At 45.6% G+C, this 15,245-nt stretch overlaps 1 protein-coding gene across 1 annotated transcript; it reads right to left on the minus strand.

The window, feature by feature from the left end:
* Positions 1–4,768: 4,768 nt before the first annotated feature.
* On the minus strand, positions 4,769–15,034 carry NDUFB5 (NADH:ubiquinone oxidoreductase subunit B5). The gene is made up of 6 exons (XM_081190680.1): positions 14,874–15,034; positions 13,796–13,884; positions 11,352–11,418; positions 10,645–10,706; positions 9,036–9,142; positions 4,769–5,006 (listed from the first exon to the last, which is right to left on the minus strand). The coding sequence occupies exons 1-6, from the start codon at positions 14,998–15,000 to the stop codon at positions 4,886–4,888; spliced, it is 573 nt and encodes a 190-aa protein (XP_081046806.1). The 5' UTR covers positions 15,001–15,034; the 3' UTR covers positions 4,769–4,885.
* Between the last annotated feature and the right edge of the window lie 211 nt (positions 15,035–15,245).

The following is a 15,245-nucleotide window of genomic DNA, read 5'->3' on the forward strand; positions in this document are numbered from 1 at the left end:
TCTAATTCTGCGTAGTCCATTAATTTCATTCTCCATTCTTCTATCGATGGTAATTCTGCCTGCTTCCATTTTTGGGCCAGTAGTATTCTTGCTGCTGTTACTACATATAAAAATAATTTATGGTCCTTTCTATTTATTTCATTTCCAACCATTCCTAACAAAAAGCCTTCTGGTTTTTTAACAAATGTATATTTCAACATTTTTTTCAATTCATTATATATCACTTCCCAAAAGGCTCTCACCTTTTTACACTCCCACTGTCTATTTTGTTGTTTCTTTCAGCTTGAAAACCGCCTTGCATATAGTAATACAGAAAAGGTGGTATACAAATTAAAAGAGAACAAATGAAATGAAGTGAAATACCCACTTGGTTAAGTATAGGAAGAGGAAAAAGGTGTGGGAAACCCAGGTCTCATAAAGGGAGGAAAGCTTAAAAGGTGACACAGTTGTGGGTTGCCATCGTTGTCGTCCCAGCTTTCGGAGGTTTGGGGGCCAACCAGTGGCTCCTGGGAGAGCCTTTTCGGTGGTGGCCCCAATAACACATCTCCAACCCTTTTCAGTTCCTGTGGCTTGCTGAGGGTTCACCAGTTTATTCTGGCCTTTGGGCACTGAAGAACTGGTTGCGGGGTTTTCATGGAGAGTGCCCTCCACAAAACCTGTTGTATAGATTGCAATTTGGAATTGCTGCTCACTGTTTTAGGTGTTGTCCACACTGTGCATTTGAAAGCTGAATTATACCACTTTAAACAGCCGTCATGGCTCTGCCCAAAGATTCGCAGAGTTGCCTGGGAAGAGGGGTGTTGACTACCAATTCCGGAAGGGGAATAGGGGTTTCCCAACAACTCCCAGGATTTTGTGCTGAATCACGACTACTGAATGCGACATAATACTGCTTTGGATATATAGTGCAGATGGGGCTTTAATTGCGTTTTTGTATGCAAGGAATGAGCCCTTGGTGAAGGGTGGGCTGGAAATTCAGTTAACAAAATGAAATACTCATTCTCATGTTGATGTTGTTATTAAGCAATGAGTAATGTTTTACCAGAGAGGAGGGCTGGAAGAGAAATCCTGTTGAGATAACAGACTGTGCTTTTTATAGCCTCTTTTTATGTGATTTTTAAAAAACAATCAGGAAAAAGGAGAAAACTCTGGGACAGCCTAATACTCAGTAATCAGTTGTTGCCAAGATCTCAGCAAGATCCACACATACACAGAAAAGAAGCTGATGCAGTAATTTCAGACTATTGCTGACCACAGAGACACTTAATTCTACAGATTATAGGTAAACACCAAAAACCATTATAGGTCATGTGATTTTGCCTGCACACTTGGTTGCTGGATCAGCGCTGGGCAATTCTCAGCCAAATGTGTGAACTCTTTCCATTGAAAAGCATTGGCTTGGAGCTGATCTCCCAGGAAGCAGAGTTGTGCAATTTCTACCTACGGTGATCAATGTGTGTGACACACTTGTGAAAATCACTTGCTGCTAAAGCCAATACACGTGTTTGCTATTGGTCCCTCAGTTGTACCTCGAAAGCAGCCTGTTCCTTTAAGGAGAGACACAGCTGATTAACATGTTCTGTTACGAACAGTAATAAAATCTGGTATAGGAATTGCATTGTTGGAGGGGACATCTTCCCCTGGGGAGAGCTAGTATTTATTTAATCTGCAAGAACAAAGAATGCTAGTGTATGAATTCTAACGAAATAATAACCATGCCAAAAGGTGGTAAAATTCACCTTTGTTTGGTTTTAGCACATCAAAATATAACGTGAACTAGACTTCATTCTGACACAGCTTATAAATTTTGGCTTAGAGGAGTATGCAATGGCCTGATTCGCAGTTCTTGTTGAGCAAAAACATAACTTAGCACGATTACATGCGCTCTGGGAGATTGCAGCTGCTTTGCTTCTCCCCAGTTGTTTTGCTGCTACAATATGCAAAGTATGGTTTATTAAGCCAAGAATCCAGGCCTGCCATTACATGTGAATGTGGCTCTGTGTCCGAAGAATTTACCTGTAGTTTACCTTTTTTTTTTAACCTGTAGTAGTAAGCCCCTCTGCACATTTTGGCTAAAGCTCTCTTTACCACTTAAGAGCAGGAATCGGGAACTTCTGGTCTTCCAGATTGTCTTAGCCATGCTGGTTGGGGTTTGTTTATTCATAGGCTGTATGTGGCCTCCCCTCTGCCACATGGCTGCACAGAGGGTTAGGCATATGGTGAGCAGTAACAACTTCCACCACCAAAGCTCTGTGCAAAAAAAAGTGTGCCTTGACGTGATGCCAACATGTATACAGTAACGCCACCACATGCATCTCGGAGGGAGAGCATGCCACACTCGAGGGGCCACCCCAGAAAAGGCTCTCACGTGCCTCCAAACCATGAACCTCACATGGCCGCGAAACTACCAGCAGGGCCTCCCCTGTAGATCTCAGCCCCAGGGCAAGCAGAATCAAGCAAAAGTTGGCAGGGACCCCAAGGGTCATCTAGTCCAACCCTCTGCAGTGCAGGAATTTTTTAACTGGGGCTCGAACCTACAATCCACAAATTAAGAGACTAGGGCTTGCCAATCAGAAGGTCGGCGGTTCGAATCCCTGCAACGGGGTGAGCTCCCGTTGCTCGGTCCCTGCTCCTGCCAACCTAGCAGTTCAAAAGCATGTCAAAGTGCAAGTAGATAAATAGGTACCATCCAGCGGGAAGGTAAACGGCGTTTCCATGCGCTGCTCTGGTTTTGCCAGAAGCGGCTTAGTCATGCTGGCCACATGACCCGGAAGCTGTATGCCAGTTCCCTCAGCCAATAAAGCAAGATGAGCGGTCACGACTGGACCTAGTGGTCAGGGGTCCCTTTAACTTTACCTTTACCGACTGAGCTATTCCAAGTTGGGGGTCTAACAGCTTCAGGAGGGAGGCTGACTTAAGAGGACACAGGTGACTCAACTAACCTGGTATAACAGAGAGGCTAAGCACCTATTAGATAAGGCCCCAATGACATTGCATATATTTAATCCCACCTTCCTCCAGGAAGGAGTATGCATACATTGTGGGGTCTTCCGCTGCCTGCACCCCAGCTGATGTTATCCCCCCAAGAATCAGGGCCACTGAGTGAGCTTCATCGCAGAACATGGATTTGAACCCAGACTCTCTAGCCAAAATCAATCACTCTATACAACCCTGCTTGTCTGTGGAGTGTTATTTGTTTTGGTACAAGCTTGTCCATGTGAGGAGCAGGGCAGGTGATGGAGAGGGAACTAGGCAAGGTCTGTGTAGTTTGTGAGAAAGAACAACAATGGCATCAAACTTTGGAAAGGATGCAGGCCGCACAGCCATAGGAAATAGTGTGGGGCAGGAGAGCTTCGCCTTGTGAGGATTGCCCTATGCTGCTGTTATTCTGGCCATGCTGTGATGTAGAAAGACAGGCCTGCCCTCTAGTGGTCCCAAACAACCGCTAGTAGCATCTTCCTACAAAAGTAGGCAAAAACATCACACTTAGGAGGCGGGGCTAAGCTATGCATTTCCTTACGCAGAATGAGGTGTCGGAATTCTGGGCGACAGCATATTTTGAATGCTGCTCTCACAAAAAGCTTAGCTGAGATTCCTACATTGCAGGGGGCTAGACTAGATTATGCTTGAGGTCCCTTCCAACTCTACAATTCTCTGATTCCAAGCTTGCGCCGGAAGCTGCAGTTACTGCAAAACACTGCAACTCAAGAGTTCAGCACTGGTTGCTGATTTCCCGACTGGGACGATTTCAAGGGCACCGATTAACAACTTGGGACCAGTTTACCTACAAGCCTGCCTTACCCCCTATGTGCCAACTCAACCCCTTCAACTGGCAGAATTGGCACTTTTACAGGTGCCACATAATACCCGCAACCGCATCCGTAAGGACTCAATTGTTTAGTGTTGCAGAGCTGACTCTTTGGAACTCCCTTCCTATTGATGTCAGGCAGCAGCCTTTGCTGTTTTCTTTCCATCACCTGCCAAAGAGATTCTTATTTAGAGGAGCCTAACCCCCCCCCCAAAGTAAGGGACGTGGGTGACGCTGTGGTCTAAACCACAGAGCCTAGGTCTTGCCAATCAGAAGGTCGGCGGTTCGAATCCCGCAACGGGGTGAGCTCCCGTTGCTCAGTCCCTGCTCCTGCCAACCTAGCAGTTCAAAAGCACGTCAATGTGCAAGTAGATAAATAGGTACCGCTCCGGTGGGAAGGTAAACGGCGTTTCCGTGTGCTGCTCTGGTTCGCCAGAAGCGGCTTAGTCATGCTGGCCACATGAACCGGAAGTTGTACGCCGGCTCCCTCGGCCAATAAAGCGAGATGAGTGCCGCAACCCCAGAGTCGGCCACGACTAGACCTAATGGTCAGGGGTCCCTTTACCTTTACCCCCCAAAGTCACAGGTGACTGGGAAACCACCACCCCCCAAAGCAGATTCTGGGTGCATGGAGGAGGGGCGAGGAAAGGAACCAGAAGCCAAATTTTTAATATATTCCCTGCATGGTTTAAAAAATATTACTACTACTACTAAAATAACTGTTGTTGTTATTAATCAATAAATATCACATTTTTGTCATTAGTTGCCTATGTCCATAACTTGTCTTTCCATATACAACGCTGGAAAATCTGTGTCTGTTAACCATTAAATTTTACCACATCTTTACCACTGGTCCACAAACATGAGAGCTGGAAATCTTTTTTTTTTTTAATGGCAAAAGCAACTTGCACTTTCTCTGTAGAATCTGAAAGTCCGTGTGGAAACCTTCAACACAGCAAGTAATTGAAACAATCTTTTTTTTTATTATTTGAGTTACGAAGTCAGATATATATATACATTACATAATTCCACTACTCTTTTATGGGTGCACACCTCTGAGACAGGTGGATAACCAGCTCAGTTGTCAGGTGTTGCTTTGTTAGAATAATCAATAAGACTTGCAGGGGTGGTTTCATAGAAATGCCACGGTCCATCCCCCCGCTGTTGCATTAGCTTGCGTGCTGTCTTCTCCTGCCTCCTATAAAAGGAAAATAGCGGGATGAGGAAGGAGAATCAGGAAATTAAGACGATCAAACAGTTGTACAAAGGAGCTGGCTCACACGTTACATTATACCAGGGGTCTGCAACCTTTAAGACAAAAAGAGCCACTTGGACCCGTTTCCGAAGAAAAAAAAAACTGGGAGCCGCAAAATTCGTCATTCTAAAAATAACTTTTTTGTCACTTTTTTTAATTATTTCTTTGTTTGACCCCTCAGAATTACTCCTCCTCATAGAAATAAATGTTAAATTAACAAGTTACCTTTTTGTGTGTGTGTGTGTTCTTTACTCCTCTTCAAAACAGTGACCAGCGTACATGCCCCCTTTCAATGCAGTGACCAGCGTACATGCCCCTTACAATGTAGCGGGCGGGCGGGCGGTAAGGTGACGTCGGGACGGTGCGTGACTAACGCACGCACCGCCCCCATGCGACGTCACAGCCAGCACAGCGCCCGCCACAGTGGGGAGTGTCGGGGCGCACAATGCGCCTCCTCCCCTCGCTAGTATCCGCCCCGGAGCCGCAGCAAAGGTGTAAAAGAGCCACACGCGGCTCCGGAGCCGCGGGTTGCAGACCCCTGCGTTATACCATACTTAGAATAAGCTGTGGTTTAATGTGAATGCGCAGTGGATTAGTGAAGACTGCTGGAATCGTGGACACATTTTTCACCCTTTCCTGCCCCCATGCCAGGAAACAAGCCACAATCTGTATTATTATTATTATTATTATTATTATTATTATTATTATTATTATTAAACATAATGTCTATATCACTTGATTGTAGAAAGACCTCTAAGCAGTTTACAGAAACTGATTGATTCTTAAGTCATATGAACATAAGGTTATGGTTTGTTTCCCCCCCCCCCCAAAAAAAAAAACACATGAGCAGTAAGCCAAAAGCAAGCCTTTGTTGCCACTTGTGGTTTGTTTGGAAGGAAACCATGAGCCCAAGTTCAGACTACACAACAAGCCGGATCATGGCCTGTTTCCTGGCAGAAGCAGGAAGCACCTGTGATTTCATATTTCACCTGTGATTACGGTAGCATTTTGCTTGTTCTCATTAAACCGAGTCTATTTTAACCGTGTTCAAAAGGGACTGATGAGCCATGCCAACCGTTATCCATTGTTCAAGCCAAATACAACCAGTCAGGCCAACATTTTAAAGCAGCAGAGCAGATGGATCTGCCTCGATGTAGAATTTGGCAGGCGGAGGCTGCAACCCATATGCTATTTAATACCCATCTGCCTGGATACTTAAGTTGGTCAATTAGGTCAATTAAGGCCAGCTCACAGTGCCAAATTCCTCCGCATGAGCCGCATACAAGGGGAGCAGGTGGAGAAAAACTGCCACGCACAAGAATGAACATTTGGGGGAGCTTGAAACTTGTAGCCACAATTATGGCTCCCGGAAACCGTTCACATCCAGGCTTGTGGAAATGGCCACTGGTTTCCTGCGCATTCAGGCTAGCCTTTCTCCGTGTGGCTGTGTGCTTGCCTGCAAGTTTGTGGGGAAGAATTTGGCAACAGGAGCTGAACCAGTCCTAGCAACAGGAGGGGCAATTGTTTATTCACCAGGGACAGGCCCATAAGCAATGCTCTTCACTACACAGAGATCAGCTGAGGCCCGCAACTCAAAGGAGAGAGTCGCAACTGTTCATTCCCTTTTGCCTCTGACCATGACCACTTTTTGCCTCTGGCTCCCAGGTGGGAAAAGTCCCTCCCTTGCCCTGCTTGGATGTCATTTCACAGCATGGGGGGTGGGGGGACTGGATTAGATGGATTCCCCCCCCCAAGGGTGTTGGCAGACGTTGGCCAACGATATTATCAAAGAAGCATCACAGCTCAGCATCTCCAGCCACAAAACACAATGGGGGCCACATAACGATGAGTAGCGAAAACATTTCCAATTAACAGCAGGAAGTCTGTCTTGCAACCCCCTGCTTGACTTTGGCTCATGCCTGAAATGACAGCTCAGCAACAGTTCAACACAACTTTAGGAAGAGCTCAGTGGTACCACATCTGCCCTGAAGGTCCCAGGGTCAACCTCTGGCATCTCGAGGTTGGGCTGGGAATGTTCAGTGTCTGAAACCCTGAAGAGTCTCTGCTAGGCCATGTATGATGATACCCAGCTCTAACTCTCTTTCAAATCAGAACCAGTGAAGGCGGTGAAGGTCCTGTGTGAGTGTCTGGAGGCGGTTGGAGGATGGATGGCGGCTAACAGATTGAGGTTGAATCCTGACAAGACAGAAGTACCGTTTTGGGGGGACAGGAGGCAGGCAGGTGTGGAGGATTCCCTGGTCCTGAATGGGGTAACTGTGCCCCTGAAGGACCAGGTGTGTAGCCTGGGAGTCATTTTGGACTCACAGCTGTCCATGGAGGCACAGGTTAAATCTGTGTCCAGGGCAGCTGTTTACCATCTCCATCTGGTACGCAGGCTGAGACCCTATCTGCCTGTGGACTGCCTCGCCAGAGTGGTGCATGCTCTGGTTATCTCCCGCTTGGACTACTGCAACGCGCTCTACGTGGGGCTACCTTTGAAGGTGACCCGGAAACTACAACTAATCCAGAACGCAGCAGCTAGACTGGTGACTGGGAGCGGCCGCAGAGACCACATAACACCGGTCTTGAAAGACCTACATTGGCTCCTGTGATAGGAATTTTATGGTCTTAGATATATGGTAATGTTCATAACTGCACATACATAGATCAACACAGGAAGACCATCCTGGAACCATTTTGATTCCTAAACTGACCAAATCCTTTCTCTGTAAGGTTAAACTGGAAAAGCCTCCCCATTGTCTCTTTCCTCACAAATCCTGTCTCAAGGATATGTCTGTTTGAATAAGGTGTGAGCCTGTGACCTGGCCCAGGAAATAAGTATTTTACCACTACAAAAGAATGGCCAGGCTCCCCAGGAAATCCAATCAAGTAACCTGCTAGACAGGAGATAAACAAGGACAAGAGAAAAGCAACATTTAAATTTCTGTGATGTAGGTGGGATGTATCTGAGGGGTAGTCTTAGGTTACACCCCTTCTGTGATGTATGCATAATGTTTCTGGGGGTGGTCTTGATCTAGAGGATGGGAATTTCAAAAGTCTTTATAAGCCCTTGCACAGCAATTTTGGGGGTCCTCTTCCTCTCCTGCATGTGAGGGGAGTACCCTGTTGCAACAGATCAATAAAGATCAAGCTTACTAGCTGCTTTGCTTCTCAGTATTCTCTGGTTGGCCTCTGTTATTTTCTCCTACCAATAGGGAACCTATGTAAGGACTCTATATGGGCTCTTGGATACCCCATAAGGGAAAAGGGCATATTTTTATTTACAACACTCCCAGTACGTTTCCGAACACAATTCAAAGTGCTGGTGCTGACCTTTAAAGCACTAAATGGCCTCGGTCCAGTATATCTGAAGAAGCGTCTCCACCCCCATTGTTCTACCCAGATACTGAGGTCCAGCACCGAGGGCCTTCTGGCGGTTCCCTCACTGCGAGAAGCCAAGTTACAGGGAACCAGGCAGAGGGCCTTCTCGGTAGTGGCGCCCGCCCTGAGGAACGCCCTCCCACCAGATGTCAAAGAGAAAAACAACTATGTGACTTTTAGAAGACATCTGAAGCCAGCCCTGTTTAGAGAAGCTTTTAATGTTTGATGTATTACAGTATTTTAATTTTTTTTTTGGAAGCTGACCAGAGTAGCTGGGGAAGCCCAGCCAGATGGGCGGGGTATAAATAAATTATTATTATTAATTATTATTATTATTATTATTATTGGCAAACCCATGGGCACCCAAGTGTGCTTGGACTAGGACTCCCATCATCCCTGACTACTGGCCATTCTGACTGGCGCTGATGGGAGTCAGAGTTCAGTAACAACTGGAGGGCCACAGGTTCCCCACACCTGGTGCAGACTATACTGCAGAAGGTGTGCCAAAGGCCCCACTCTGTATACAATAAGTCAGCTTCCTAATGTCCCTAAGTTTGGGAAACCACCAAATTACCTGTTGATTTTCCCTACCTTAATTCAAGTTTCTCGGATTCAGCATAAAGGTATGCCAACCCCTTTTCATAGTCCTTTTCAGGAGGGTCGAGCATATTGCGAGCAATCCACCTTGTTATCGGATGCTGGAGAAAAGCAAAGCAAGGCATCACTAAGGAATCATGAGCACCTGCGTGCATATACAGCAGAGAAGCCTCAGACACGGATTGGCTTGTCTGGTGTGATGTCATGGAATCTTCAAGCTACTCGGGGGGGGGGGGGCAAAGCTGTCATTAACAAAACGTCCTGTGAGAAGCAAATGGAAGTACAGTGGTGCCTCGCAAGACGAAAAGAATCTGTTCTGTGATTCTCTTCGTCTAGCGGTTTTTTCGTCTTGCGAAGCAAGCACATTGACGGATTAGCGGATTAGCGCTATTAGCGGCTTATCTGCTGATCGGATCAGCTGATAAATGGCTTAGAAAAAGGGGGGGGAAACCCGCAGGAACTCGCAAGACATTGTCGTCTTGCGAAGCAAGCCCATAGGAAATTTGTTTTGCGAAGCACCTCCAAAATGGAAAACTCTTTCATCTAGCGAGTTTTCCATCTTGCGAGGCATTCGTCTTGCGGGGCACCACTGTAAAATTCCCAGTTTGACTGGGATTAAAATTTTGTACACACCCCAAGGAAAGAGGAGCTGTTGTGAGGCAGGCTAAGAGTACAGAGCTGATTGGCAGGAGAGCCTAAAAGGTAGGAATCTAAGGGGTCAGGAACCCAGAGAACCAATTGCTGAAGGAAAGGGACTGAGCAAGCAATGGAGCGAGATACAGGAATCTGACAAGATGGGCAGATGGAGGAATCGGGAAAAAAATATTTCACTGGAAGACCATGTACCTAGTATGCATGATGTTCTTGGATCAAATCCTAACATCTCTAGTTGCTAGGACTTGAATCCAGCTGTTAACGTGACCTGCGGGGGTTGGGGAATGTCAGGATCTTGCCCGACTCAATCCAGTTCCACCAACCCTGTGCTAGAGGGACGGGTGCTCAGCAATTCACGCTTCCAGAATTCACAGCCCCCTATTTCCCACCCTCCAAAGATCTGCTCTGGAGGTTTGGATCAGCATCGGTGGTGGGATTAAGGAGCAAAAGAAAACTGGCAGAAATTGCCACCATCCTCCTCCCTCTGGTGGAAGCTTCCACTGGACCCAACTCCCTTCCATGAACAAAAGGAGTCCTTTCATCTGCAGGCAGGCAAGTCTGGATGCAGCCCAGAAAGCTCCTTCCCAAGCCGGGATTACAATAAGCACTCAGCTCTGTACATCGTTCTGCCTGGACACTAAGATCCAGCGCTGAGGGCCTTCTGGCGGTTCCCTCACTGCGAGAAGCCAAGTTACAGGGAACCAGGCAGAGGGCCTTCTCGGTAGTGGCGCCCTCCCTGTGGAACGCCCTCCCACCAGATGTCAAAGAGAACAACAACTACCAGACTTTTAGAAGACATCTGAAGGCAGACCTGTTCAGGGAAGCTTTTAATGACTGATGTTTTAATGTATTTTTAATCTTTCTTGGAAGCCGCCCAGAGTGGCTGGGGAAACCCAGCCAGATGGGTGAGGTATAAATAATAAATTAATAATATTTTATTGTTACTTACACGATAGTACTCCCAGTGCTCTGGGACATAACCTTCAGGGATTTCAGCCAGTTCAGCTTTACCTGGTGAGAAAGAAGAAACTCAGTTCAAATGCAATAGACTTCCAAAAACACTGTCAAGAAAGAATACTGTTGCCAGCCACAACGTATTATCTTCAAAATAGGACTAATTCAAAGTTTGCTGTCCCGTCCTTAGCATGTTTGCTCAGAAGTAAGTCCCACCAGGTTCAAGGAGACGTACATTCAAGCAAGCGCATACACAAAACTGCGGAGAAACATGCAAATGAGGGTGGGGAATTCCTGTCCCTACAAACACAATTCATGCTTTGTACTCCACATAACAAATAACCAACGTTAAAAATTCTCAGTTTTACAGGTAGCAGATAAGGCATGAAAACAAACTGGCCAAGAGACGCATTTTAAGTGGCAGTTATTAAAAAGTTTTAACACCTACAGGTTTTTTTTGTTTTAAGCGAACTAAGATATTGGTTCACGTCATCCACTGAGGCCAGGAGAAAGGAGGACTCCTTGAGACCATTCCTTCCAGGGGATTTTGAAAATTCACCTAGCAGTTCTTGTACTAACCCAAGCCAGATTTAACGTCATTGAAAAAGAGCAGCTCTTTAGGAGAGATGCAACTGCTCCCTTTACTTCACAGTTTCTTATGTCAGCCCTTCAAAATAGGATGAAACCTGCAGAAATACTCACCGATAAAGACATTGACAAATGTTATAATTAGAGCAACTGGGATTCCGGTGAGCAAAATGTAGAACCTCTGTTTAGAAAGTGAAAGGAAACAAGAAGCAGCAAGATCATTATGTGGCAAAAATACACAGTACCCTAACATCTTCATCAAGCCCCAGTAATTTTAGAACCTCTTCTTTTAATATGTAATTTTTATTTATGCATTTTCCAGTTGTTTTTCCCACATACATTTGTCATCTTACCATGTTCCTACACAGACTTCCCAACCTATCCTTCATTGTCATCCTTGTTCAAACTCTTTGTTTTGCTGCCTCACTCTTATTTCTCCACCCTATTTCATCCCTTCAATTCATTCATCTTGTCTACTGCTGTTCACATACTCATCCCTACTCGTAAAGGTAAAGGTAAAGGCACCCCTGACCATTAGGTCCAGTCGTGACCGACTCTGGCACTCATCTCGCTTTATTGGCCAAGGGAGCCGGTGTACTGCTTCCGGGTCATGTGGCCAGCATGACTAAGCCGATTCTGGCGAACCAGAGCAGCGCACGGAAACGCTGTTTACCTTCCCGCCAAAGCGGTACCTATTTATCTACTTGCACTTTGACATGCTTTCGAACTGCTAGGTTGGCAGGAGCTGGGACCGAGCAACAGGAGCTCACCCTGTCGCGGGGATTCGAACCGCGGAACTTCTGATCGACAAGTCCTAAGCTCTGTGGTTTAACCCACAGCGCCACCTGCGTCCCTATCCCTACTTGTAGGTTAAGCTAAATGCCATCTCTTTATAAATATTCTCCAAAACATTCCCACACGCTTCTTATCTTCTTTTCATCCCAATTTCTTATTTTGCTTGCTAATTCTACAAATTCTATTAACTTATGCAAACTTTGATCCTTTGTTGGAGTATTTTTTTTTCTTTCCAGCTCCTTGCATAGACTATTCTTGTGGGCGCTGTTGCATACAAAAATAGATTTTTAACTTCCTTTGCTATCTCCTCTCCTGTTATTGCTAAAAGGAAGGCTTCTGGATTTTTTGGAAATGTGAATTCAAACATTTGCTTCAGTTCCTCGTATACCATCTCTCAGTATTTCTTTGTGTGTTTACATCACCACCAAATATACATTAAAGAGCCTTCTGCTTCTGAACACTTCCAACACTGAACCTCTCCCAATACAAACACTACAATCTATTAGGATATATTTTCTAGCCTAATATTTCAGACAATAACATTCCTCTTCTATCTAATTAAACAATCTATGGGCTTTTAAACTCGAGGGGGGGGAGGTTATTGTTTTTGTTTCTTACTAAATTATATATATTTGGTGTTTTTATCTTGTAAAATATAAAACCACTGTGTGATCCTTAGATTAAGAGTGGTTTAGAAATAATAATAATAATAATAATAATAATAATAATAATAATAATAATAGAAGATATGGTCATTTATTCAGAACTGAAAACTCTAAATGAATGTACACAGTTCACTCTGAAATATCTTATTGTCAGTTTATGGCAATGATCCAAAGAAGTAAAAAGCACACATAGAGAGATTAAGAATCTCGAATGTCATTTATTTTTGCTGGAGCAATAAAACTGCTTCTGCCCCACTCTTCATTGATATAGATACCAGCTGCTGAAGAGGCAAGCCACTGAACGGAGACTTATCTCATGTGCAACAGGAAGTGCTGCCATGAAAACAAATGAGCAATTCTTTGGTGCATACATGGATCCCAACCTACACATGATGGCCCCAACCCAATAGTTCTGCCGATGATACAATAATCCCAGCACTGTAGCTGGGCTCATGTCCAACCTTGAAACAAACAACAGTCACCAGAACTGCTGCAAAGTTGAAGCTACCCTTATCCCACGGTAACAGGTTGCACTGTACAAGGGCTCGCTAGGATAAGCTAAACAAAAAACCACCCGAAGACATCGTATATCCACTTGCAAAAAGAGAAAGACGACTTATATAGTCTACAGCAGTGCTGGATTTACATATAAGCTAAACAAGCTATAGCTTAGGGCCCCACGCTCTTGGGGCCCCCCAAAAAATTTAAAGGGGAAAAAAGCTGGATGTACATTTCCAAAACATAAGTTAAAAAACAAATAAAATAAAACCGACATACAGCAACAGTGTTTTGTGTTGTGTAGGCTCCTATGATGTAAGTAATGGGCCCTGCCTGCTAGTCTGCTCCCTAAAATATCACATATAAAGGGCCCCATTACCTTCAGTAGCTTAGGGCCTCATCAAACCTAAATCCGGCCCTGGTCCACAGGTATCTCTGCTCTGTTGACAAGGCTCAAGAAGCCATCTCTAAGGTAAAGCTGAACCTCGGGCTTAGGAAGACTGAATACAGAAGCGTTTAGAACACAGAATATCACAGAATATCCCGTGTGACACCTTTTGGTCTCCTACAATTCTCCCTCCCCAAAGAGTGGAGACTCACCAACAAAAGCAGGAATCGCCTGTCGTAAAAATCCGTCGCCTTGATGACAAACATTCTTTTCCCACCTCCACTGCCATGGCGTACCGGAGCTGCGAAAATCAAATCCACGTGTTAGCGCAAAGCCAGCTGTGGTTTCTGTGACCCAGTCAAGCCGACAAAGAGACCTTCGGTTGTGTTCTCCTCTGTTTTTGCACATTCCCACACAGCTATTCTTGCAAAGCAAAAAACCGAGGCTGTGGTGTGGGTGTGGGTGTTTTGGAGGGGGGGGCTATTGGGCTGTTGTTTTTATTTTTATTATGTATTTTGTGGTTTTATATCTTGGTTTTATTCTGTGAACCGCCCTGAGACTCCTGGGATATAGGGCAATATATAAATTCAACAAATAAATAATAATAATAATAATAATAATAATAATAATAATAATAATAATAATGGGACTTGTCCAGCTCTGACCCAGCCGAGACAGGATTGCTTTGCTAATTATTTTCATCATTGACATGCCTTTGAAAGCACGCCCTTCCTCCGAGAAAAGTAGCCCTTGGGGGAAGGACTGCGATTGAGTGGCAGAAGCCCCCTGTGGACTGCCCTCCCAGCAGATGTCAAGGCAATAAATAACTATTTTACTTTCTGTTTAGGGAAGTTTTTAATGTCTGATGCTGTATTGTTTTTAATATTCGGCTGGAAGCTACCCAGAGTGGGGAAACCCAGCCAGATGGGTGGAGTATAAATAGTATTGTTGTTGTTGTTGTTGTTGTTGTTGTTGTTGTTGTTGTTGTTGTTGTTATTATTATTATTATTATTATTATTATTATTAGCATGGCTGGCCCAAACCAAGCAGGTTGGGAGGAAGCTTCACCAGTTGAACTTCTGCCTGCGCAATAGGTTTCCCAGGCAGGGGAGTCACGGCAATTAGATATAATATAATTAGATATTATATGTAAAATTATTATTATTGCACATATATGGTGGCAACGCACGCCCCCCCCCCGTAAAACTCAGCGATTGTCCCAAATCCTCAAGGTCAACCAGACGGGAAACCCACCCCACGGATCCCCCCCGTCCCCTAGCGAAGCCATACCGATGAGCACAGAGCGGCCGGCGGCCCGCCCAGGCAGGGAGAAGCGACCCCAGAGACCCGGGCCGGGAAAGGTCCTCCTGGCCGCGAAAGCAGCCGCCGCTCGGAGCAGGAGGCTCATGGCCGCCATGCCTGCGACTGGCAAAGGTAACGGCGGAGGAAGGTGACTCGCGCTCGGCGGGCGAGGCTGAAGGCGCGTGGCCGCCATCTTTAGAACGGGCGCCAGGGCGGCGCGTAGATTCACTAATAGAAGACTGCCACGTAGAGCCGGTTTCCGAGTTCAATGCGCCGCTCGCAGAACCCGACGGGGTTTCTCTATTAGATGCTCGTAGGAAGTGCAGTTGCGACTCTTCCCGTCTTTCTCCCCCAGGCAAA

The sequence above is a fragment of the Podarcis bocagei genome (assembly GCF_964188305.1).
Source record: "Podarcis bocagei genome assembly, chromosome: 4".
Classification (NCBI taxonomy): Eukaryota; Metazoa; Chordata; class Lepidosauria; order Squamata; family Lacertidae; genus Podarcis; species Podarcis bocagei.

Coding starts and splice junctions, on each gene's coding strand:
- NDUFB5 (XM_081190680.1), bottom strand. CDS start 15,000: ATGGCGGCCATGAGCCTCCTGCTCCGAGCGGCGGCTGCTTTCGCGGCC. Junction 11,419..13,795: donor GGCGATTCCTGCTTTTGTTG/GTGAGTCTCCAC, acceptor CTTTCTAAACAG/AGGTTCTACATTTTGCTCAC. Junction 10,707..11,351: donor ATTTGTCAATGTCTTTATCG/GTGAGTATTTCT, acceptor CTTTCTCACCAG/GTAAAGCTGAACTGGCTGAA.